Source organism: Danio rerio, chromosome 13 (assembly GCF_049306965.1).
Source record: "Danio rerio strain Tuebingen ecotype United States chromosome 13, GRCz12tu, whole genome shotgun sequence".
In the NCBI taxonomy this organism is placed as follows: Eukaryota; Metazoa; Chordata; class Actinopteri; order Cypriniformes; family Danionidae; genus Danio; species Danio rerio.
The window spans coordinates 23,376,057-23,401,120 of record NC_133188.1 but is presented as its reverse complement, the minus strand read 5'-3'; the positions used below and the strand labels follow the sequence as shown (position 1 = coordinate 23,401,120).

At 38.9% G+C, this 25,064-nt stretch overlaps 2 protein-coding genes across 5 annotated transcripts in view; one reads left to right on the top strand and one right to left on the bottom strand.

Moving 5' to 3' along the window:
- atrnl1a (attractin-like 1a) overlaps nt 1–25,064 on the bottom strand; it is a 473,626-nt gene that overhangs the window by 73,740 nt on the left and 374,822 nt on the right. For all 3 annotated transcript variants that reach the window (XM_073920776.1, XM_073920775.1, XM_073920777.1), the window contains exon 28: nt 17,249–17,356. In XM_073920776.1, coding sequence (XP_073776877.1) covers nt 17,249–17,356 — 108 coding nt within the window. The remainder of the gene's footprint in view (nt 1–17,248; nt 17,357–25,064) is intronic.
- The window catches only part of gfra1a (gdnf family receptor alpha 1a), a 293,308-nt gene that overhangs the window by 249,859 nt on the left and 18,385 nt on the right, over nt 1–25,064 (top strand). The gene's annotated exons all lie outside the window — the stretch shown is intronic.

Here is a 25,064-nt window from a genome sequence, read left to right as displayed (position 1 = left end):
CATTCAGCTCGCTTGTAGCATAAATGGAGATGACTAATTCGTAATACATGAGTGTACTACTCCCGGCTTGGTAAGTTTCTTATGTAGAGATTAAAGGGGAATGCTAGCGTGTGATTTTGCAAACAGTAACCGTTTTGCATGTGCATATCTCTTGTAGGATTCTCCCTCTCTGTCCTGGGCGATTATAAATAAAGATCTAGCATCTGTAACATTACCCCGGTTGTGTTTGAAAGATTCTGCTATCCTGAGATCTCTAGTGGAAGGAACTACTCCTGTTGTTTTACTACTGCTGCCTGCTTCTACTATCTGCTGCTGCTACATTCACTGCTGCAGTTACTACTAGCTGCTACTGCTACCCGCTACTACTATCTGCTGCTGCTACATTTACTGTTGCAGTTACTACTAGCTGCTACTGCTATCCGCTACTACTATCTGCTTGCTGCTACTTTACTGTTGCAGTTACTGCTAACTGCTACGACTAACTGTTACCTGCTCTATTTACTGCTGTTGTTACTACGACCTGCTACTACTATCTCCTATTGCTACTGTTATATAATTTGTGATTTTTGTCAATTGTGAGTTGTGTTCTGTGTGAATCTTGCTTTTCTATAGCGAAACTACAGAAGCTGTATTTGGTTTTTCTTTTCTTGTGTTTGGTTTGTTGTTTGTTTTACTCTTGTATAATTTATCTCGTATATTGATTTTGATTTTCCTTGCAGGAACTGAGGTCCCAGGGGTGCAGGATCTTGAGGTGGTGGTGGTGTCACTGCACTTGACATTTTTGCTGTGGACGGTTTGGGAAGTGTGGAGTGTGTGGATCTAGTGTGGTGTGTGGTGTGTGTGTGTGTGTGTGTGTGTGTGTGTGGAAGTGTGCTTTTTGAACACAACGGAGCACTGGTGATTCCCCCCCATGTGTGACCTCAGCCCTGTAAGTTAGTTTATTCAATTTATTTCCCCGGTTAATTTCATTTTCATATTTACTTTGTAATAACGTTGTTGTTGTCTTCTATAAATTTGTTTTCTTTTTTTTATTTTACTGCAGTTGTGTGGAGGGGGGTGCTGGCAAAATGTTCAGAGAATGTAATGTGACCATTTTAATCTGCCACAAATTCTGAAAATAAATTTTGTACTTTTATACTATACCCACGTCTCTTGCCTATCCATATGAGAACTGAACCTGTGTGGCCTAAGAGTAAGGTTTAAGCCAATTTCTATTTCCTGGGAGAAAACCTCTCAGGTGGCGTAGTCGGATTTGCTTTGTGGATAAATTGTTAATCCCTACTCTTCCCTCCTGCCACATTCTGGCGTAGTCGGCAGGGTCCTCGTATGGTATAGTGCATAGACGTGAGTATTGGTAGTGTGGGGCTTGTTTTTTTTTTTTTTTTTTTTTTTCCTGCAGGAGCAGATAGCGGCAGCGGCATATTGGTGTTTCAGTGTGGAGAGTAGATTTCAAGCCCATAGTGGTGAGTGATTTTGTAGTTTTGTAACTATGGATGAAGAATTACGTGAGTTGCGAGAATTGGTAGCCCAATTAAGGGCAGACAATGAAAAATTGCGACACGAACAAGTGCCCGTTGAACAACCTGGTCCCTCTAATATTTCCATTCCGGCGGTGGTTGATCCTCTTCCTGCCGTTCCTAGTTCCTCAGCAGCGGAACGATTTGTTTTTGTGCCACGGGATCGAAATTGCCCAAAATTTAATGGTAGATCTGGCATTATGATCGAAGAGTGGGTGGAGGAGGCTCAAACTTGCATGAGACTCCGCCATCTCTCTACTTCTGATCAGGCATTTTTTCTGTTTGATCATTTGGAGGGAGAGGCGAGGGATGAAATTCGATATCGGCCAAGGGATGAGAGGGAGGATCCAAACAAAATTTTTCAGGCTTTGCGAGAATTATATGGTTGTACTAGTTCATATGTAGCTCTTCAAGAGTCCTTTTTTTCCAGGAAACAACAGGATGGGGAGACCCTGTTAGAGTTTTCCCTAGTCCTGTTAAATCTCCTGGAAAAAGTAAAGCGCCAGTCGCCTCATGGGATGCCAAATGCAGATATTTTGTTGCGCGACCAATTTGTTGAACACGTTCGTGATGGTGCTCTTCGACGTGAACTCAAACAGTTTGTCCGTCGCCAGCCTACCGCTAGGTTATTGGACGTTCGTAGTGAAGCAATGCGCTGGGAACGGGAGGGTATGCCTGGGGGAACACGTGGTCGTAGCCAATCTGTACCATCTGCTTATGGCATCCAATATGGGGTACAGGGATATCAGCCTCCGGGAGGTAGTAATTTAGCAAGTTCTGAATTGCGCGAATTGAGAGAAATGCTGAAAAAACAACAACAGCAATTGAATCAGTTGACTCAAAATGTGGCTCAAATTCAAAACCTCCAACCACGTCTTCAGTTATCCCGGTCTAATCAGGTTATTTGTCGTCGGTGTCAGCAGCCTGGTCATTTTGCCCGGGAATGTGATGGGGAACGGAGACCTCCTCGTTTCGCGCCAGCACGTGCTGATTCCGCTTCAACAAGGGGTGTGCAGTCTGGGCAACCGTCGGAAAACTAATACCCGCTGAGCTGCAGGGCCACAGCTTGGTCGGGAGAAGAACAGGCTCAAATGTTTCAGCTGAGGTAGATTTTATGTCTCGTTTTATGGCATCGTGTCCTCAACTTATTGTATATATGAGCGGGGTCAAGGTACAGTGTTTGGTGGACACTGGGTCTATGGTGTCCGCCATTACTGAGAGCTGTTTTGTGTCAAATTTTGGGGCGTGGGGTCAGGAACAACTTAGGTCATGCCATTGGTTGCAGCTTCGGGCCGCGAATGGCCTTTCGATCCCATATATTGGCTACCTGGAGCTAGATGTGGAGTTGTGTGGACAGGTGGTTACAGGGTGTGGCGTGCTGGTGGTCAGAGACCCTCCGGGTAGTATGTGTGCTCAGGTTCCTGGGGTTCTGGGAATGAATATCCTGGGCCGCTGCTATCGGGAGCTCTTTGGCCGGCATGGCGCTCAGCTTTTTGATCTACCTGCTGTGTCACAGGCTCCCACTTCTGTATTTCAGGCTTTACAACACTGCCACCTCATTGAAGTTCAGCCAGATTCGGATCAGGGAAGTAGAGTTAAAGTACGAGGACGTCAGGTGTGCCGCATCCCCGGAGGCACCATCAAATTGATTGCCGTAACCTGTTCAACCCAATACTCCAGGGGCACTGTTTTGTTTGAGCCACCAGAATCTGGTCTTCCAGCAGGTTTGTTGGCATCCCCTGCACTGGTCCAGGTAGACCATGGAACTGCCTACGTGCCTGTGGTGAATGTTAGCACCGCAGATGTAGTGGTGTATGCCGGCACAGTTGTGGGGACTGTTAACCAGGTTTACGTTGTTAGCTTGCCCCCAGAGATCTCTGAAGTTCCAGTAGTTTCAGCTAGGGTGAGTATACAGGTTGCACAGGCTGTCCAGTCTGTACAAGAACAAATTGGGGAAATTGATTTGTCTGTACTTTCAGCGGAAGAACAAGGGAAGGTGAGGGAACTACTGGAGAAGTATGCATCCGTGTTTTCTATACATGAGGGTGATTTGGGATGTACCAGTCTCATTTCCCATGAGATCCCCTTGACTGATGACGTACCTGTGAGGCAGCGTTATAGACGCATTCCCCCATCTGAATACGAGGTAGTCAAAGCACACATAAATCAACTGCTCGAGGCTCAAGTAATAAGAGAAAGTTGTAGTCTATACGCGTCACCCATTGTCTTGGTTAAAAAGAAGGATGGTAGCCTACGTATGTGTGTAGACTACCGTCGTTTAAATGCTAAGACAAGGAAGGATGCTTTTCCTTTACCCCGCATTGAGGAGACTTTAGACTCGCTGGCGGGGGCACGCTGGTTTTCTACCATGGACCTTGCTAGCGGGTATAATCAGGTCCCTGTAGGTGAGGCAGATAAACCGAAGACTGCTTTTTGTACTCCATTCGGGCTATTTGAATGGAACCGGATGCCGTTTGGCCTTTGTAATGCCCCTAGCACCTTTCAGCGTTTAATGGAACGGTTGTTTGGAGACCAACAGTGCCAGTCTCTGCTTTTGTACTTGGACGATATTGTGGTGTTTTCCAGTTCAGTAGATCAGCATCTAGCCCGGATGGAGGTTGTCTTAAGCAGGTTGCTCAGAGAGGGCCTGAAAGCAAAATTGTCAAAATGTGCTTTCTTTAAGCGTAAGGTACAGTACCTGGGTCATGTGATCTCTTCAGAAGGGGTCTCTACAGATCCAGGGAAGATTGAGGCAGTTTCACAGTGGCCTCAGCCTAATAGTGTTTCGGGGCTGCGGTCATTTTTGGGGTTTGCTAGTTACTATCGGCGCTTTGTGGAGGGGTTTGCGAAGTTGGCGGCTCCCCTCCACAGGCTGGTGGCAGAACTGGCAGCCCCAAAAAGGTCCAAGCATGGCCCCAAAGAATTTGAACAGGCCTGGTCTAGTGAGTGCCAGAGTAGCTTTGAGGAATTGAGGTGTAGACTCACCACAGCCCCTGTACTCGCATATGCGGACTTCTCACTCCCCTTTATTTTGGAGGTGGACGCCAGTCATAGGGGGTTAGGTGCAGTCCTCTCTCAAGAGCAGCAGGGTAAGGTGCGTCCCATAGCCTATGGTAGTCGTGGTCTTAGGCCCACTGAGCGCAATACCTCTAACTACAGTTCAATGAAGCTGGAGTTCCTTGCGCTCAAGTGGGCCATGACCGAGAAGTTTAGGGAGTACCTTCTGGGTCATAAGTGTGTAGTCTATACTGATAATAATCCTCTTAGCTACCTGACCTCTGCCAAGTTGGGTGCCATGGAACAGCGTTGGGCCGCCCAGTTAGCTGTGTTTGACTTTGAGGTCAAGTATAGATCAGGTAAGATTAACCGAAACGCTGATGCTTTGTCACGTCAGGATTCCTCTGTGACAGAGGTTCAGGATCTGCTCCCTGGGTTGGTTGTTCCAGCCGCATTATGTCAAGCTAGTCACAGGCAGTTGGTGACCCAAGTAAACCAAATTGTATCCTTTCCATGTTCTTCTGAGAATGATATCAGTGTCCAGCAGCAGGCTGATTCAGTTATCGGAGAGTTATTGGTGTTCTGGAGGCGGAAGTTGCCACCAAGTGCGGAGGAGCGCAAGAAACTCTCCAGGTCTGCGGTGATCTTACTTAAACAGTGGGATCGTCTGAGGGAGATCGAGGGAGTGCTTTATCGGCGAGTGTTTCGCCCTGACGGTGGGGAAGAAGTCCTTCAAGTGTTGCTGCCATTGGCCATGAAGTCTGAGGTAATGACACAGCTGCATCAACAGCACGGGCACCAGGGGGTAGAGCGTACCACCCAGCTTGTGTGGCAGCGGTGCTACTGGCCGGGCATGTCGAGTGTGAAAGGTGTCAGTGTGCCAAGGGTGTTCAGCCCACCCCAGTTAGCTTCATGGGACGTTTGTTGGCTGCAAGGCCAAACGAGATTGTGGCTTTGGACTTCACAGTGTTGGAGCCTTCACACATTGGAGTAGAGAATGTTTTGGTTATTACTGACATCTTTTCCAAGTACACCTTAGCTGTACCTACTAGGGACCAACGAGCTGAGACTGTGGCCCAGGTTTTGGTGGCGGAATGGTTCTGTAAGTTCGGGGTGCCAGGTCGTATCCATTCAGACCAAGGCCGTAATTTTGAGTCTGTCCTCATTCAGCAGCTGTGTCATTTATATGGGGTTGAAAAGTCACGCACAACCCCATACCATCCAGCAGGAAACGGCCAGTGTGAGCGCTTTAATAGGACATTACATGATCTTTTGCGCACCCTTCCGTTGTCTAGGAAAGGGGATTGGCCATCTTGTCTCCCCCAGGTCCTTTTTGCCTATAACACTACACCTCACCAATCTACGGGGGAATCCCCCTATTTTCTGATGTTTGGGCAAGAGCCTAGACTGCCAATTGACTTTTTGCTTGGTAGGATTGAAGAACCATTAGCAGGTAGTGTTCACAGGTGGGTTTTAGAGCATCAGAATCGGCTGCAGGTTGCTTTTGAGGGTGCTCGTGGGCGTTTGGAGGCTGCAGCCGATCGTCGAAAAGCTAGGCATGACCTACAGGTGCATAACTTGCCTCTGAGGGAGGGGCAGAAAGTGTATCTCCGTGACTGTAGTGTGAGAGGTAGACATAAGATCCATGACCTCTGGAGCTCAGTGGTGTACCAGATACTGAAGGCACCTAAGGAAGGAGGTGTAGTGTACACCATTGCGCCAACTACAGATTTAAGTAAGATAAAGCATGTGCACCGATCCCTATTAAAACCTCAGGTTGGTAGAGACCCCCTCCCTAGAGTGCCAGATGTTCCATTAGTGGAACGTGTGCTGCCTCGTGAGATGGATTCAGATGAGGGAGACTTGTTTGTTTTAGTGCCTGAAACACCACAGGTTAGTAGTGGGCAAGCATCTCAAGGTAGTCCCCCTTCTGTCCTTCAGGATGCCGGTGGCTCTGAAGGAGAAGGAGGCAATACAGAGATGGCAGCTGAATTACCGCCTGTAATGAACCCTCCATTAGGCCCGGTGGTGAGGGGTGAGAGTGCCGTGCGTAGGACTGGAAGGAGTACGGCCGGACAGCATTCTAATGTACATCATCTGCCACGGTCACTTGGTGTAGGTACAGTTTCGAGTATAGTTGGTAGTGCAGCTGAGGTATGGTTCCGTCCTTGGAGTTAAAGGGTTTAGGAGACATCTTTTCTTGTCATTTTCTTTCAGTTCACCATCGGGGCGACGGTGCAGAAGCCTGGGGTGGATTGTGACCGTGTATAGGATAAGTGGTAGTGATTGATGTTGATAACAACCAATCAGGGGCCAGTGCTGCCTATTTTAGAGCCGGTTGGCTGTGTTAGGTGATGTGTCACCTCCAGCCCCGCCTTTCTTGTTCCGCGTTTGTTGACATCTGTTTCAGGTATGTTAGCGGTTGTGTGTGTGTGTGTGTGTCTCTCTCTCTCTCTCTCTTTCGATTAACGTTTGGATTAATCATCGTGGTTTCATTTTTAGCCTGGTTTTTCGTTGGTTTTCCTGTCGGTTGCCATGGAGTTAATGACTGCCACCCATTCAGCTCGCTTGTAGCATAAATGGAGATGACTAATTCGTAATACATGAGTGTACTACTCCCGGCTTGGTAAGTTTCTTATGTAGAGATTAAAGGGGAATGCTAGCGTGTGATTTTGCAAACAGTAACCGTTTTGCATGTGCATATCTCTTGTAGGATTCTCCCTCTCTGTCCTGGGCGATTATAAATAAAGATCTAGCATCTGTAACATTACCCCGGTTGTGTTTGAAAGATTCTGCTATCCTGAGATCTCTAGTGGAAGGAACTACTCCTGTTGTTTTACTACTGCTGCCTGCTTCTACTATCTGCTGCTGCTACATTCACTGCTGCAGTTACTACTAGCTGCTACTGCTACCCGCTACTACTATCTGCTGCTGCTACATTTACTGTTGCAGTTACTACTAGCTGCTACTGCTATCCGCTACTACTATCTGCTTGCTGCTACTTTACTGTTGCAGTTACTGCTAACTGCTACGACTAACTGTTACCTGCTCTATTTACTGCTGTTGTTACTACGACCTGCTACTACTATCTCCTATTGCTACTGTTATATAATTTGTGATTTTTGTTCTGTTTGGTCGTGTGATTCGGTGTGCAAAAGAGTGAGTTGTGTTCTGTGTGAATCTTGCTTTTCTATAGCGAAACTACAGAAGCTGTATTTGGTTTTTCTTTTCTTGTGTTTGGTTTGTTGTTTGTTTTACTCTTGTATAATTTATCTCGTATATTGATTTTGATTTTCCTTGCAGGAACTGAGGTCCCAGGGGTGCAGGATCTTGAGGTGGTGGTGGTGTCACTGCACTTGACATTTTTGCTGTGGACGGTTTGGGAAGTGTGGAGTGTGTGGATCTAGTGTGGTGTGTGGTGTGTGTGTGTGTGTGTGTGTGTGTGTGTGTGTGTGGAAGTGTGCTTTTTGAACACAACGGAGCACTGGTGATTCCCCCCCATGTGTGACCTCAGCCCTGTAAGTTAGTTTATTCAATTTATTTCCCCGGTTAATTTCATTTTCATATTTACTTTGTAATAACGTTGTTGTTGTCTTCTATAAATTTGTTTTCTTTTTTTTTATTTTACTGCAGTTGTGTGGAGGGGGGTGCTGGCAAAATGTTCAGAGAATGTAATGTGACCATTTTAATCTGCCACAAATTCTGAAAATAAATTTTGTACTTTTATACTATACCCACGTCTCTTGCCTATCCATATGAGAACTGAACCTGTGTGGCCTAAGAGTAAGGTTTAAGCCAATTTCTATTTCCTGGGAGAAAACCTCTCAGGTGGCGTAGTCGGATTTGCTTTGTGGATAAATTGTTAATCCCTACTCTTCCCTCCTGCCACACTATCATGTCCATCACCTAGCAACAGCCGTACACAAAATAGCAGCTTGATGTCGCAAGTGTACCAGAGTTCAGAAGAAAAACAACAAAAAAACAGTGTGAACGCAAACCAACCGAGAAGGTGGCAAGGGGGGCAATCGAACCTGGGCACGTTTCAGGCAATTGAACCAAGTGTGTAACCACCCTAATGCTGGCCCAAGAAAACCCCAAAAGAATGCCAGAGAACACCCAGAGAACTCCAGGGAGCAGGCATGGACCCTGGCAAAAATGAATTAACCACATAGCTCAGACATTCCAATCTCTGATACCTTTCTTTCTTTTCTGTTAATAGTCTAGTTAAGTTTAGTATGCCATGAAACCAGAAGTCAACACAACTAGTCCTTTTGCCTCCTCAAAAACTTGAAACGACAGATTCCACCTCACTCCAATCCTCACCGGACAAAGAGCCAACCACCAGCTAACCACATGGGAACATTAACTCAATAGAGTTCTTCACCTCACAAAGGGAATGCAAGTAACATCTCCAGATTACCACTGAACTGGTGTAAACTAAATCTTACCCTAAAGAACCATAGAAGGGTTAAATTGATCTGTCTCTACAACTGTATGTATGTGTTTTTGTGTTAGTTAGTTTCTGTTAGATTAGTTAATAAAGTTTAATTTTGTAGAAAGCAAGGTGCCTGTGCATGTTTATGAATCGAATGTCTTAAACTTTGATCCTGTTACCCTGTTAAAACATAAATGGGTTTTTTTATTTTAATAACAATAGCCATAATTGAAGTAAACTGTCTGTTCAAACAATCGTTGGACGATTCATTTGTTCAGATATAAAGAATCGATTCATTTGAAGCCTCCTTTAAATAAATTTTCAATTCACTTTGAGCTAATTTGCTACATGTCAAGAGAAAGAGAATGTGTGCATGTAAATGACACAGCATATCTAATCGCTCATAGTGGCGTGTTAGCTACCTCTTTGCAAATATTTCCGAGCATATTCGAGAGCTTGTTAAACCCCATCGGCTCCCCGGTGCAGCACATGTTGCTGTCCTCAAGATTACACAGAGGAATAAAGGCTCCGGCAACAGTTGCTAAGGTTACCACTAATTTTTCTGGGAAGCTAATTCATTTTGAACTTTGATCAAAACTGACTGGAACTACTTGTGCATTAAACAATTTTACTGCACACCTTCCAGCTAATCAGAAGCAAGAATTTCAACAGATCATGGGATACAACAAATATGACCTTGTTTGGGTTTCACTGGCAGCCATCTATGATTGCTCAGTGGTCTGCATGAACTGACAACCAAAGTTGGGTCTGTGGGGAAAAAAAGTGAGAGCGCCTGTCTACTGATGAGAGAGACCTGACAAACAGAAATAGAGAGAAGAAAGGGAACAAGTGGATCATTTTTGGCTTGTGAGTCCTGCCAGTGATGCCGCTCTGTATTTGAACAGCTGAGATTGTTTAGATAAGAGCAGTCCAGAGACACACAGACAGACAGCTCAGTGAACAGATGTTTGGGTCGACTGCTGTCATCTCTCTGATCGCTCCCACCACTCTCAGCTTCCTCACATCAACAGCACATTTGGCCTGAGTACAGACTGTAACTGATGCCTATAGAGACAGACAAGCTATCGCAGAGGACAGACTAATGCTGAAGCAGATTCACTGCTTATGTTTTTTGATATTTTGTTTATATGAGTTTAAAATTTAAATGCAGTCTTTGATTGCATCCCAATTTTTTTTATTAATTTTATTTTATTCCTTTTTTAAATCAAAGAACCATGAAAAGTACTACCCATTGTTCTACTAACAGTTTTCTAAGAACAGGAAAAAACGATATTTTAAAGGGCACCTATGATGAAAATTCTTTTTTTGTAAACTGTTTGTACAGAACTGTGTTTAGGTATAGAGTGTCCACTGTCATTTTGGGGTGATGTAAAGACAATTAATCTCTTTTGTTAAAATTTCTGGCATTTAAAATAGCATCCAAATCCCTCCCATTTTGAGGCCAACGACAACGTGAAATAAGGATGTAGTTGTCCGGCCACTAAACTGACCCTTTGCTAAGCCCCGCCCTCCAGAGTTACTGTTGTTACACCTGTCAAGCTTTTGTGCCTGGCACCTCTATTGCAATATGTATGCGCCGGTGTCAGACATTCCCAGGTATATAATTAGTCATTTTTGGCAAACAGGTGAAATATCCGAGAAAGCCAGACAAAAAAAAAAAAAAAAAAAAAAAGACTGCAGTATGCATTACAGGGGTATTCACAACATACGAGGCAACCGATTAGAATACAACATAATCAAAATTGAAGCTAGGTTAGCCTAGCCGCCTCATACGTTGACCATTCAATAGCTTAGTTCCTTCACAGCATGAGAGGTGAAATTTTACAATAATCTAATAATAACAAATTAATCTGTGATTTCCTTTTTTTAGCCAAAAAGCTGGATAGATTCATTGTTGTGCAATGAATAACAGCGTTACTAACCGATGAGTAAACACCCATGGACAGTGCTTCAACATAATTCATTCATAGAAAGAAGCTTGTAGATTGTAGCTCTGACATAGGCATGAGGGATATAAATTACTGAAAAATAGCTGCGGGTGAAGTATATTGATCGCAAGTGCTCAGATTGTGATCACGTCTCTGCATTGTTCTGTTGATATGTAATTTCAAATGTCCGTAGCTTGAAACAGATGGATATATGATTGCTATTTGTATGACTACTATTGTGAGGACTTATACAGAGCATTGCTCATGATAACAAGCGAAAAAGAAAAAGACAGCTTGGGACACATAACGTGCTTTGTATTTTTGTAGGGTGAGAGTTGTGTGAGTTATTGCCATCTATCTCTAAATGTGTTGGGGATATCGAAAACAAAAACAACTTAACTCCACTCTTTTAGCGCCCTTCACAGAGTTGATCTACGCTGGCTTTTCTCCTCTTGGGTTTAAAAATTTCACCACAGCATCCAAACTTTTAGGATACCGGTATCAGATTTATACAATCCATATGCACAACGCTTTGGCTTGTTTACCTCGCTCGAAAGCTTGACAGACCTCCTGCGTGTAGCTACGGTTGCTAAGCCACGATTGGTGTCTACCCGTTTTCGGGTGTGACTTAGCAAAGGGTCAATTAATTGGCAGCTGTTTATTAACCTGTTAGCCAGCATTCACTTTTGGGAATTTACACCTATCTAACTTTAAATACTAACAGTTCTTGGCCCCAGTAAGCTACAAACACAAATTAGGAATCATTGGATAGAACAAACTTTGGTCTTTATATAGATGCTTAAATAATGTCTCCATAGTAACATGTTTAATCATATCAACAAGACAGGACATGCGTAAAGCAAATGGGATATAAAGATCTGTTCAGCTCGCTGTGATCATCAAATGTGATCAAGAATGAGTTTCACAAGTTTAAAAAGTTTTTGAAACAGTGCATGTTTGTAATGAATTACAGCAATTTTACCATCTTTACTTCATCACCACAGCTGCGTGTCAGAACAATTATAAAAGAACACGATTTAATCCCAATTTGTGGATGTTATATGAGGTTTATTTAATAACTTAACAGATATCCATACAACAGTGTATGTTAATGTGTATCCTATCACATTTGCCATGCAAAAACAGTGCAAAGTTAAATGTGCAGGCTGTGTGTGTTTGCATAAACTTTGTAACAACATTGTGTGTGACTCATCATTGCAGAAAGGCTTGAATTAACTCCACAACATATGCATACAATTATAATTGGTAAAGTTCTTATATTTACGCAAGATCTGCTTTCTTCATGTCTGTTATTGTGCTGTTTATCTGATGCAGTCGAGGTGGAGATTAAGGCATACTCTGACAGGCACATGGGAATGGTGGGCGGGGCATTAACCAGCATCAAAGGCACAGGCAACAAAAACAGCTGCAATGTGTTAAAAGCAGAATATTTCAATATTCTAAAAGGTGTAATAAATAATCTGATGGTGTTTTGAGCTGAAACTTTACAGACACATTCTGGAGACACAAAAGACTTAAATCTTAAAAAAAGGGTAAAATAGGTGCCCTTTAAAATATATACAAACAGATTTAGCACACACTGATAAACAAATGCATGCATGTAGCTTTGATGTGCATAAACATATTTCTAAAACATAAAAAACACACACCTTTAATGCCGTCATGTCCATGAATATGTACGTGAGTTTGTGCATGCATCTGAATAATAATGGTCTTCCTCTAGCCCGACAGCCCATAAGTGTCATAAATAGTCTTTATCTCCACAACGCCCACAGGAGGTAAATACAGCACATTAAAGCCCTGCATATGAAATTGATCTATTTCTCACAGCATTATAAAAACCCTGGGCCGCTACTGATCAGCACAACACGTAAGGCAAGATATGCTTTGGCGTAGTGCAGGTGCTCTGGGCTGTGGTTCATCAGCTTTATTATGTTGTATGGATGTTATATGGACGCTGATGTGAAGATTTATGCTAATGACTCTCCTGTTGTTTTATAATGCAGTAAAGGTCATAGAGGCTGCTGCAATCACATGTGCCACAATGGCTTATCCAACAAATGGCAGCCAGTGATTTACCTGCTTTTTATTTCGCTCATTGCATTAGATCCTATTGTGGAACACTTACATGACATCCATAAATAATTTATCTTTCAATTTAAGACTCAATATAGTTAACATTTAAAATCATTCTTTTTGAATGCTTTGAATCAAGGCTCAGCTTAGTTGATAAAAAATGTAAACACAGTCCAGAAAGTGACACTGTGTGTTTTCTTTAATTTACAAAAACACAAAGCTTTATTGTTTCAATTCTCCTTGAAATGTGCTTTTAATTCTAGACAGGCCAAAAGGGCAATCATTGTTGACATCTGAAGAATCATCTGTTGTCAAAATCAGGAAAGCTTAAACTGCAGAGAGCTTGCAGTCAAAAAGGCAAAGTGAGAGAATCGGTGCTAAAATGAGAGCAAATATCTGCATCTCTTTTAAAAGGTGGCAGCAACTCAAGAGAGCTGAATGGATTAAAGACTGTATTTGAATTTGAATGTATTTGAATGTATTTGTTTATTAATTTTATTGTATTATTTTTGCTGCTGGTGACATTTAAGTTATTTAATTTGTTAAATACGTAGTTAGATAATTAATGATGTGACTGATCAACCCTTAGATCAAAATATCAGTGCTTCCCACATGTTTGAAATATACTTGCAGTAGTAGCCGGATTAAAACGCACCATTTACACATCCCACATAAATAGTTAACTATATACAACAAACAAAACATAATTTAATTTTAACAATAATTGTATTTATTATGACACTGTTTTACACTGTTTCTTTTCAATGGGTTAAAAAAAAAAACTGTTGAAATATATGTAATTTTAGATATGTACTGTATATAAAATAGCCTATGTAATATATTAACATTATCAAATGAATATAATAATCAGCAAATGAGAAATAAATCACATAAAATGAATAAAAACAGACAATTTTTCAAAAAAAAAAATCATAATTACAAGATTAAAACTTGTAGATTATTTAAATAGGGCAAATGCGTTGATTAACAACTAATGGTCTATATATATTTTGCAGCCAGTTTAGACCAGTCATTTCATCCTCTCTGTGTCAGGGTCCGGACACTAGCTCTGTTTTGTCATGTTGTGCTCGGGTTGATTTTTTTGGGGTCGAGCACTTGTTTTCTGTCATTGTGTGTGTCTCTGTGTGCGGGCCGTTGTGGGTGTGAGCAGACCATGAGTGCATGGTGAGTGTTTTCATTCATCGTGTACTCGTGTCTTGCATTCAGTCTTCTGTTGGTGTTGTGTTTAGCATATGGTTCATGTTTACAGGCACCGTACGCTTGTGTTGTCATATGAACCTGCGGTTAATGAGTTCTCTCATTGGCTGCATAATCTAGTCTTGTTTTATGTGAACGCATGGCTTGTGTTGTCTCTTTGTGTCATGTGCTCTCCCATCTATTGTCTAGTCCCTCCCCCCTTGTTAACCCATTATTAGTTTATTAGATTCACCTGTTTGTTAACACCTGTTTGTTCACCTGTGTGTTAGTTTACTTCTGCTTATATTCTCCTCATGTCTGCTGTCCTGTGCCAGTTCGTCATCGTATGTTGTCTTGTCCTGTTGTATGTTGCCTTGTTCCAGTCCTGAGTGTTCCAGTCCTGATCCTTGCCAGCCTGCCCAGTCTAGTTTGTTTTGTTTGTTTATTTGTTTTGTAAGTGTTTTCCCCCTCAAGGTGGTTTGTTTTGCTTTTTATTTTATTTTATTCTAAATAAATACCATCTTTCCCTGCACTTGGGTCCTCACTTCTTTTCCCCACCCACGATCCTGACACTCCGAGCATATAGTACAGTTTTTCTGAATTGTTTAGATTAGAAAATCTATTTTTTACTTTTTCTCTTGTGGCTGTGCATGCTGTCAGCTGTGAAGCAAGCAGAAAGTAGTATTTAATAAAAAAAAAAAAAATACTGCAAAAACAGACTAACCTTTTAAGAAGTGAAAGCAAAAGTTAAATCCCAGACATTTTAAGAGAATTAGAAACCCGGGTCGGACAAACATTTTAAGTCCCACAAAGGCACGTCTATGTGGGTCTGCAAAGCCAGTAAGACTGAAGAGCTGACAGGTTTCGCACAAACAGAACTAAACGGGTAAACGGGAGAAGATTATCGCGAAAATTTGCTTATTTTGGGCAGATACAAAATATATCACTGGGAAACACCCATACACACTCAATCACACACATACACTACGGACCATTTAGCTTACCCAATTCACCTATACCACATGTCTTTTAACTTGTGGGTGAAACTGGAGCACCCAAAGGAAACCCAAGCAAACACTGGGAGAACATGCAAACTCCACAAAGAAATGCCATCTGACCCAGCCGAGGTTTGAACCAGCGAACGTCTTTCTGTGAGGCGATCGTATAACCCACTGTGCCACTGTGCAGCCCTAGGATGTTTATAATAGTAAAATAAAAATAAAAATGTGTCACTAAATACACTTGGGGGCCGTTAATATATCTGGGCGGCCCACCTAAGTAAAGTCAAGAGGCAGTGCTGGGTTGAACCCCCTTTCCCGAGTTATTTTGAAGATATCACTTTTTCTATTTCCATAGAGATGCATCTTGTTTATGACAAATTACAGTCCCATTTACTGCAGAGGGGATTAGAGCTGTTGGATTTACAACACGTTAATTCATCAACGTCTCCTAAGCTATATGAAAGTAAGTGTTTGTTTAAATGGGAGATGAATAGAGTAAACATTCTTATTCTATTTTCTTGTGAGTACAACACATTGTAAGAGCATGTGTAAAATAATTGTTATTGCCATCTTGCTTGTGTTTCTCACTCTGGCTTGTCAGTGGTAGTCTGTGAAGCTGAAGCGTCCTCCTGATGGCACAGTAGTATATTTAAACATTTTTTTCTTTTTTTAATGAATGCTTCTATGGGTAACCAAAAATGGCTATTCAGAAAGAGGCATGCGACGCTTGTCAAATAACAATGTATCAAGAGTTTCAAACAAAATATGCAAACAAACAAATAATGTTTATTTTAGGTTTCAGACATTTAAATACCCATACATACTAGCAAATGATAATATTTATGGTTAATTAACGGAGAATACAATAGAGCTACATGCAGAGACTGTTTTACCAGGCCGTGAATTAAAGTTATTAATACTGTAAATAATGTTTTATTTCCCACACGGACCGGATGTTTTGCTTTGCCTAGAATAATGGCATTTAATTTGGATTTGTGTGTATTTTTAATCTAAAAAAACCTACAACCATTCACTATCTTTATAAAAATCTCCAGGAACCATGGATTCAGCTCAAATTCTTCTTTAATAGAAAAAAGTCACCTACATCTTGGATAACCTGTGGGTGAGTAAATTAACAGGATTTGTGTGTGTGTGTGTGTGTGTGTGTGTGTAGATCTCTTTAATACACTTTAACCATTTTGATTTAATTTTAAAATTATATGAGAGGAACAGTTGGTGTAGTGCAGCAGATGTTGTTTTACACCTGAAGAGTTCTAGGTGTAACATTGAAGATGGCTCAGTCATTGAGTGCTTCTCACACTTTTCAGTCCAGATATTAAGCACAGCAGGTCTAGCACACTCTTAACACTTAATCTGCTCTTCCAGCAATTAGCAGTTATCTGGTACGATTCAAATCATGCCACAGCTATATAAAAAGTCTTGGGTGTATTTTAAAAACACATCCAGATTTCCATGCATATGTTTCCCTCAGCTCTTTCCAACACAATCTACTTTCACAACCCAATCAGACAGATGTACGTAGAACAAGACACAGAAACTGTTCAATAAATAACAGACAACTAGACATGTGTTTGACTTTTTTAAGAGGTCAGTGATTGCAGATGGCATTTAAACAGTGATTGAAAAAAGCCTGAATCTTTGAAAATAAGTGAGAGATGCTCTAACAAAGCAGATTAGATGAAATCTCACTATGTATCATTAAAATAAGTAAAATCAATTCAGTTGATGTTAAATCAAGATGCCTCTGTCTAGCCAAATACGGTAAAATGAAAACAGTAGCAAGTAGCAGTAGCACTCATATGAAGCAAATTAAACACTATTAAAAGTAAAGTAGTTTATGGGAAGGCATTGCAGGTGAATACAGTTTAAAAAAAAAGAGTCAGTGTCAGTGTTATTATTATTATTATTATTATATATTTGCAATTTTGTAAAATATATATATATATATTTTAAATTTAATATTAGGTGTTGGTATTATTATGTTAAGAGTGTTAATTGTGTTACATGTAAACTTAAACTAACACGTTTACTCACATCTGCCTGGCCCTGCAGAAGCTCCTCCTCTTCCTCTGGAGCCTCGAGTGCGACTGTGACAGTGGCAAACGGACGGCTGGCCATCTGTTGGCGCTCTCGCATTAGTTGCTGTAGAAAGACACGGAAGAAAAAAAAAATACTGTGTTAAGTTAAATAAACAATTAAGAAGCACTATGATTTCAATCCTGATATATAATTCTTTTTTTTTCGCCTGCAGAGAGCTCTGGAAGAGGAAACAACCATATTAGATAAACATCAAGTGATAAATTACCCACTGAGGTCAAATTGAAAGAAAAAAGTGTCACAAAATTACAGACTTTTATTTTGGATGTAGTGACATTGTAAATACATTGTTATAACATAGTATTTACATCTGAGTAATGTGTTAAAAAATGCAATTACTGTGTTGTCACATTGTAATTACTATGTCATTATATTGTAGTTACATTCAAGATAATATTTATAAATGTAAATGTTTCTTTTGTTCTTTGCATGTACAGTATTTGTTTATTTATAGTTGTAAATATACACAGTACACATGTATTTACAAACTTAATTACTATGTCATTAAATTGTAAATACGTTTACGTTAATTTAATGTGTTTACATTTTAATAACATCCAAGATATTTTTTATAAACCTAAATGTTTCTTTGTATATTTCATGTACAGTTTGTGTAGTACAAATGTATCTACAGACATTTACTCTAAATGTTATTACTTTGTAATAATGTTGTAATTACATTGTTATTACATGTAATGTATGTAATTACATCATTGTTATTACATTGTTATGACATTGTAATTACATACTTGTATTGTACATGTTTTTGTTTGTATATTTCATGCACAGTAGTTATGTATTATAGTTATAAACTCACACAGTTAACGTAATATGTTATACAAACTTTGATGTTGAAAGTAATTACTATGCTGTTACATTCTAATTCCATTTAGATTACATTGTAATTGCATGCAATATTTACAAACATCTTTGTAGATTTCATGTACAGTTTGTATTTATAGTTAAATAATATTTAAATATGCACAGTGCACATGTAATATGTAATTACAAACATTAATTTTGATTTATAAACACGTTTGTACATGTGTATAATGAATGTGTCATTAGATTGTAATTACATTGTAAATATATTGTATTTACACGCAAGATAATATTTATAAACGCAAATGTTTCTTTGTATATTTCATGCACTTTAATTGTGTATTTATAGTTATTTATGTAAATAAACACAATACACATGTTATGTAACTACAAACTATTATATTGAATTTATTTACATTGCTATTATATTGTAATTATATCCCAGATAACATTTATCAATGTGTCTTTGTATACTTTATCTACAGTGTATATTTTTAGTTTATACTTTAATGTACACAGTGCACATGTATGTAATATGTAATTGCAAACTTTCATATTGTATTTAATTACTGTGTAGTTACATTGTAAATATACTGTAGTTACATCCAAGATAATATATATATATATATATATATATATATATATATATATATATATATATATATATATATATATATATATATATATATATATATATTGTAAATGTTTCTTTGCATATTTCATGTGCAGTATTTGTTTATTTATAGTTGTATACGTAAATATACACAGTGCACAGGTAATTACAAACTTTTTTCGTGTGCAAATATTGTGTTGTTACATTGTAATTACTACTGTATGTTAAAACATTGTATTTACATTGTAGTTACATCCAATATAATGTTGAAAAATATGAAAGCTTCTGTTTATTGCATGTACAGTATTTGGTTATTTATAGTTGTCCACGTAAATATACACAGTACACATGTAATTACAATTTTATGTCTTGTGTGCAATTACATGGAAGACAGCTGTGTTTCCATTTTATAATGAAGCAAATCATTTCAAATTTGATAATGTAACCTGTTAACCAAAAATAAAAAAAAATCTGCAGAAACAGCGATTTTTGTTGTCATGTTGGTTTTAGGGCTGTATGATTAAACAGCATTGATTCATAATTATAATATAAAATGTTGTAATTAGCTAATTGCAAAATGCTGCAACATGAATGCTATAAAAATATAAGTATATTATTGTGCGTTAATATTAATATGCACACACACACACACACACTGGTTTATGAGAACTGCATAAAGCCTCATTCACACTACGAGCGACTCGCAGCAGTAAAGAGACAAGCGACCGTTCATTTCAACGGAGAGTGAGCAACTTGTGTCGACTGTTGGCGACCAGATGGGCTTGTCAATCGACGCAACAAAGTTGAGAATCCTTCAACTTGATGCAAATGAAAATCGACTTTCTTGAGTGACAGCCAATAGGAGCATTAGTGAAGCTCACGTTTTCTAATCTCAACTCGCTCATAGGCCGTTGTATTCTTCCCGCTGTAGACCTACACACACCTGTGTTTGCACCAGATTGCCACCCAGAGGCACAACGTCGCTGCTAGTGTGAATTTGGTATCAGGCATGATGTATTTTATACTGTAAAAACCTTATTATATAAACTTACCCTACCTCTAAACCCAATCTTCACAGAAAACCTGTGGCAAATTTTGCATGTCAAAAGACCCTTTTAAGTACAGTATACCAAACTATGACTTTGTTTTAACTAATGAGGAGAATGCATTTTCTCATAAACTACACCACACACACACACACACACACACACACACACACACACACACACACACACACACACAAACACACAATGATAAATATACTAATTTTACTAACTAAATTGCAAGTTCAATAGCAATATTACATATGTTCTGTAATTCACACAGTGCAGGTTGGTTTAATGCTTCAAATTTCACATTTAAAAATGTTGAATATTTTTATAATTCACTTTGCAGCTATGGTGATTCCAGCCATTTTAAATTACATGGCAAATTATATAGCGATTTTACTTTATATAGCGTCTTTTTTATTAAAAACATGCATTGAGAAATAGAGATGTAACAGTTCACAGTGAGTCCGTTGAAACAAATTTAAATGTGACAATTCAGTCATTCATTTTAATTTATTTTATTTTCGGCTCAGTCCCTTTATTAATCTGGAGTCACCGCAACGGAATGAACCACCAACTTATCCAGCTCAGGTTTTTATGCAGCGGATGCCCTTTCAGCTGCAACCCATCACTGCGAAACATCCATACTCTACACACTCATTCCCACACATACATTATGGACAACTTAGTGTACTCAATTGATCGCATGTCTTTGAACTTGTAAGGAAAACCAGAGCACCCAGAGGAAACCCACACAAACACAGGGAGAACATGCAAACTACACATAGAATCGCCAACTGACCCAGACAGGGCTTGAACCAGCAACTTTTTTGGTGTGAGGAGGTTGTGCTACCCACTGCACCACCATGCTGCCCTGTGACAATTCAAACCGGTTGAAATGTTGAATGAATCCCAATAATTTTTGAACAGAGGGGGCGCTGTGTTAACAGGCACAAGCTCGCTTTACCTGCCCGTCAGTGCCAGACAAAACAACAAACTGTAGGCAAATACTGCAAAAAGACTTACTACAAAAAAAAAAAAAAAAAGATGCACATAAACCCTCAGCACATTGATAACTACTGTCACAGACGTCTATGAGCAAAAAAAAAAATAAAAAAAAATATTGATAAGAAACCCTGGGATCAGATGATTAGCAGCTCCACTTGCTCTGACGAGTGCTACGCAAATCACATAGCGAAAGGGTGAAGATGTTTTTCAGACAGAAAGAGAAAGTTGTTCTGTTACAGAAACAGGTGTTAGATTATTTTTACACTCTGCTTTTCAAATTAGTTTATGCATATTTTAATAATTTGCTTATTATTATTGAATATTGAAAAATGCTCAAGATTACCTCTTCTTAAGTGTAACAAAGTGATACTTATACTAATTAATTATACAAGTAATATTAATTTTTCACCTTTATAATATTGTTCAACTCTCTCTATTCTGTCTACTTTATAATTAGTAAATTAATAATCAGTATTTTTTGCCAGTAGCCAGTTCCCTAGATCACAGGGCCTATTGACCACCTCTGTATACCCTACTTTCTAGTTTAGGAAAGGCTTTCCTCTTCAAACCAGCCATCAAATTCCCCATGAAAGAGTTTTTTTTTTATTTTTTTTCTTCAGCATTAGTCTTCCTTAATTTGTATTATTCTTTGTTTTTTTTTTTTTTTTTTTTTTTTTCTTTTACAATAGCTATTTAATTAAGTATTTATACTTTAGAAAAAAAAAATGTGCAGCATCCAGGGAAAAAAAAAATGAAAAGGCTCTTGACCTTAAATTTGTTTCAAATAATTTTGTTTTTAAATCCTGACTGAATCATGAGATTTGCATTGTGAATCTTATCGAATCGAGATTCAGGTGAATCGTTACATCCCTACTGAGAAATGATAATACTGTATGTGTCTATCAATCAATTTGGTGGATGGGGAAGGAATTGTGGTGGGCCTCAAAATTGATGGGATATATATATATATATATATATATATATATATATATATATATATATATATATATATATATATATATATATATATATATATATATATACACAGTATAAAGACTTGATATGTTTACACCCCTATAATAAGGCTGTGTACTGTACACACTATACTACCCATATGTCTGACCAAACAGCTTACAAAGTTTGGTTTTGCATGATAGGAGCCCTTTACATTTTGAGTTTCTAATGTAATAATTCAAAAATGTGCAGTAAAACAGGGGAATGGAAATATGGCTTATGACAGGAAGTCTAGGTGAAGGGTGGCATGATGTCAGGAGCTGATTCATAAGACAGTCACAGTGATAATTGTTAAAGCACCCGTAGCTGTGTGTGGATGTGCGCGTGTGTGTGTGTGTGTGTGTGTGTGTGTGTATCATGGTCAAAAGGAAAAAAAAAAGCAGAGCATGGATGGTTTATGTTCCCTGACAAGTCCTTCAAGAGGTGAGAAGGACACTGTGGCAACACTGGTCTGGGCTTGTAAATGGCCCATAAACTGCATAATTACCCTCCACATGTTGTAAACAATGCTCGCCTGGGACACATGCTGTTGTATGTTTGTACGTATTTATGTGTGTATGGCACTGATATGCTTTGTTAGTTTTAAGAAAGAGCTATGATCCTTGATCATTTTTTAAGTAACATCTTGCAGTTATGATTTTTTTATGTATGTATGTATGTATGTATGTATGTATGTATGTATGTATGTATGTATGTATGTATGTATGTATCTATGTATCTATGTATGTATATGTGTGTATGTACAGTGCATCCGCAAAGTATTCATAGCGCTTTTTCCACATATTTTTATGTTAAAGCCTTATTCCAAAATAGATTAAATGCATTTATTTCCTCAAAATTCCACACACAATACCCCATAATGATAATGTGAATTTAAAAAAAAAAATAAATAAATAAAAAAAAAAAAATATATATATATATATATATATATATATATATATATATATATATATATATATATATATATATATATATATATATATATATATATATTCACAGCCTTTGCTCAATACTTTGTTGATGCACTTTTGGCAGCAATTACAGCCTCAAGTCTTTTTGAATATGATGCTACAAGCTTGGCACACCTGTCTTTGGGAATTTTTGCCCATTCCTCTTTGCAGTACCTCTCAAGATCTGTCAAGTTGGATGGGAAGCAACAATGTACAGCCATTTTCAGACTTTTTCCAGAAATTGTTAATAAGATTTAGGTCTGAGCTCTGACTGGGCCACTCAAGGACATTCACCGAGTTGTTGTGATACCACTCCAATGATATTTTTTGGGTGTGCTTTGGGTTATTGTCCTGCTGGAAGATGAACCTTTGACCCAGTCTGAGGTCAAGACCACTCTGAAGCAGGTTTTTATTCAGGATGTCTCTGTACATTGCTGCATGCCTCTTTCCTTCTACCCTGACTAGTCTTCCAGTTCCTGCGGCTGAAAAACATCCCCACAGCATGATGCTGCCACCACCATGGTTCACTGTAAGGATGGTGTTACCCTGGTGATGAGCGGTGCCTGGATCTCTTCAAACGCTTGGCATTCACTCCAAAGAGTTCAATTTTACTCTCATCAGAGCAAAGAATTTAGTTTTGTATGGTCTGAGAGTCCTTAAGATGCTTTTTTTGGCAAATTCCAGGTGGGGAGTGGCTTCCGTCTGCCCAATTTACCATACAAGCCTGATTGGTGGATTGCTGCACAGATGGTTGTCCTTCTGTACGATTCTTCTCTCTCCACAGAAGAATGCCTACAGACAATTCCTTTGTCCTCATGCTTGGTTTGTGATTTGGCATGCACTGTCAACCCTGGGCGCTTATGTACTGTAGACAGGCATATTCCTTTTCAAATCATGTCCAATCAACTGAATTTACCACAGTTGAACTCCAATTGAGCTGCTGACGCTTCTCAAGAATGATCAGTGGAAATAGAATGTATCTGAGCTCAATTTAGAGCTTTACAGGAAAGGCTATGAATACTTATCTACATGTGATTTTTCAGCTTTTATTTTAAATAAATTGGCAACAATTAAAAAAAAAATAATAATAATTATATATTCACATTGTCAGTGTGGGGTTTTGTGTGTTGATTTTTGAGGAAATATATGATTTGAATGCCTTTTGGAATAAGGCTGTAACATAAAAATTTGTGAAAAAAGCGCTATGAATACCTTCAGGATGAACTGTAAGTATGTATGTTCAGTATGCATGTATGTATGGATGTAAGTACTTATGTACAGTATGTATGTTTGTATGTCAGTATGTATGTAAAGTATGTACTTATGTATGTATGTATGTATATATGTATTCTGTATTTCCTAACCCATACCCGTCCGCAACAATATCCACAAGAGGTTTCTAAATGAGAATGACTTACAATATGTAAAGCAAAACACCAACAAAATGACATGAACACACAAACAAAGCCAGAGATATGGAACCAATTCTATGTGTAATTACGAGACCAACTGTGACTAGAGGACTTTCTATTTCTCCTTATGCATTTTAATAAATATATAAATACAACAATGCTTACAGCAGTACCAACAATTACACTGAAGTAGCCAAATACAATAAATCTTGAAGGCTGTACACTGATTCCTTCCTTACAACAAAGTCAATGAAATAAGATGTTTTAAACTGTAAGCATGATTTTAAGGGACTTGAAAAATTCAATATGATCCTAATTACAATACAGGATTTACTGCGCGAACAGCTTGGTCACACAATAAACCTGATGTTAACGCATCCTTTTTCATCCTGAAGACATTTCATCTGCGATAATGATTGGCGTACTGTACATTATCCAGCTAATTACACAGCTACTTAGCAAATACACAGACGGATGTGAAATATTGATTTGCTTTGAAATGATTTCATTATATGAGATGAAAGAAATTAAAGAATGAAAGAACAAAAGACACAAAATAAAGTAGTTTGTTAAGTAAGCTTTACAGAACTGACCAATGAAAATGTATATGTGACACCTTCAACGTCTGAACTTGAGGTTATACTCTTTTCAGCAATTCACAAAAGAAGCAATGTGATAATTGTCAGAATATAGTCAAGAATTGTAATGTTTTGCACCTCTGTACTCAAGGAATACAGTGCATAAGGAAGAATGCAACATACTCCTGAGAGGGATTCATGTACAGCAGTGTAATTGTATCATTCCTTTGTATGAACATCCCACACAAGGATGTTTGGTAATGGTTAAACTTCCCCGCCTCAGGCTGGTTTAATCAATGACACCTCC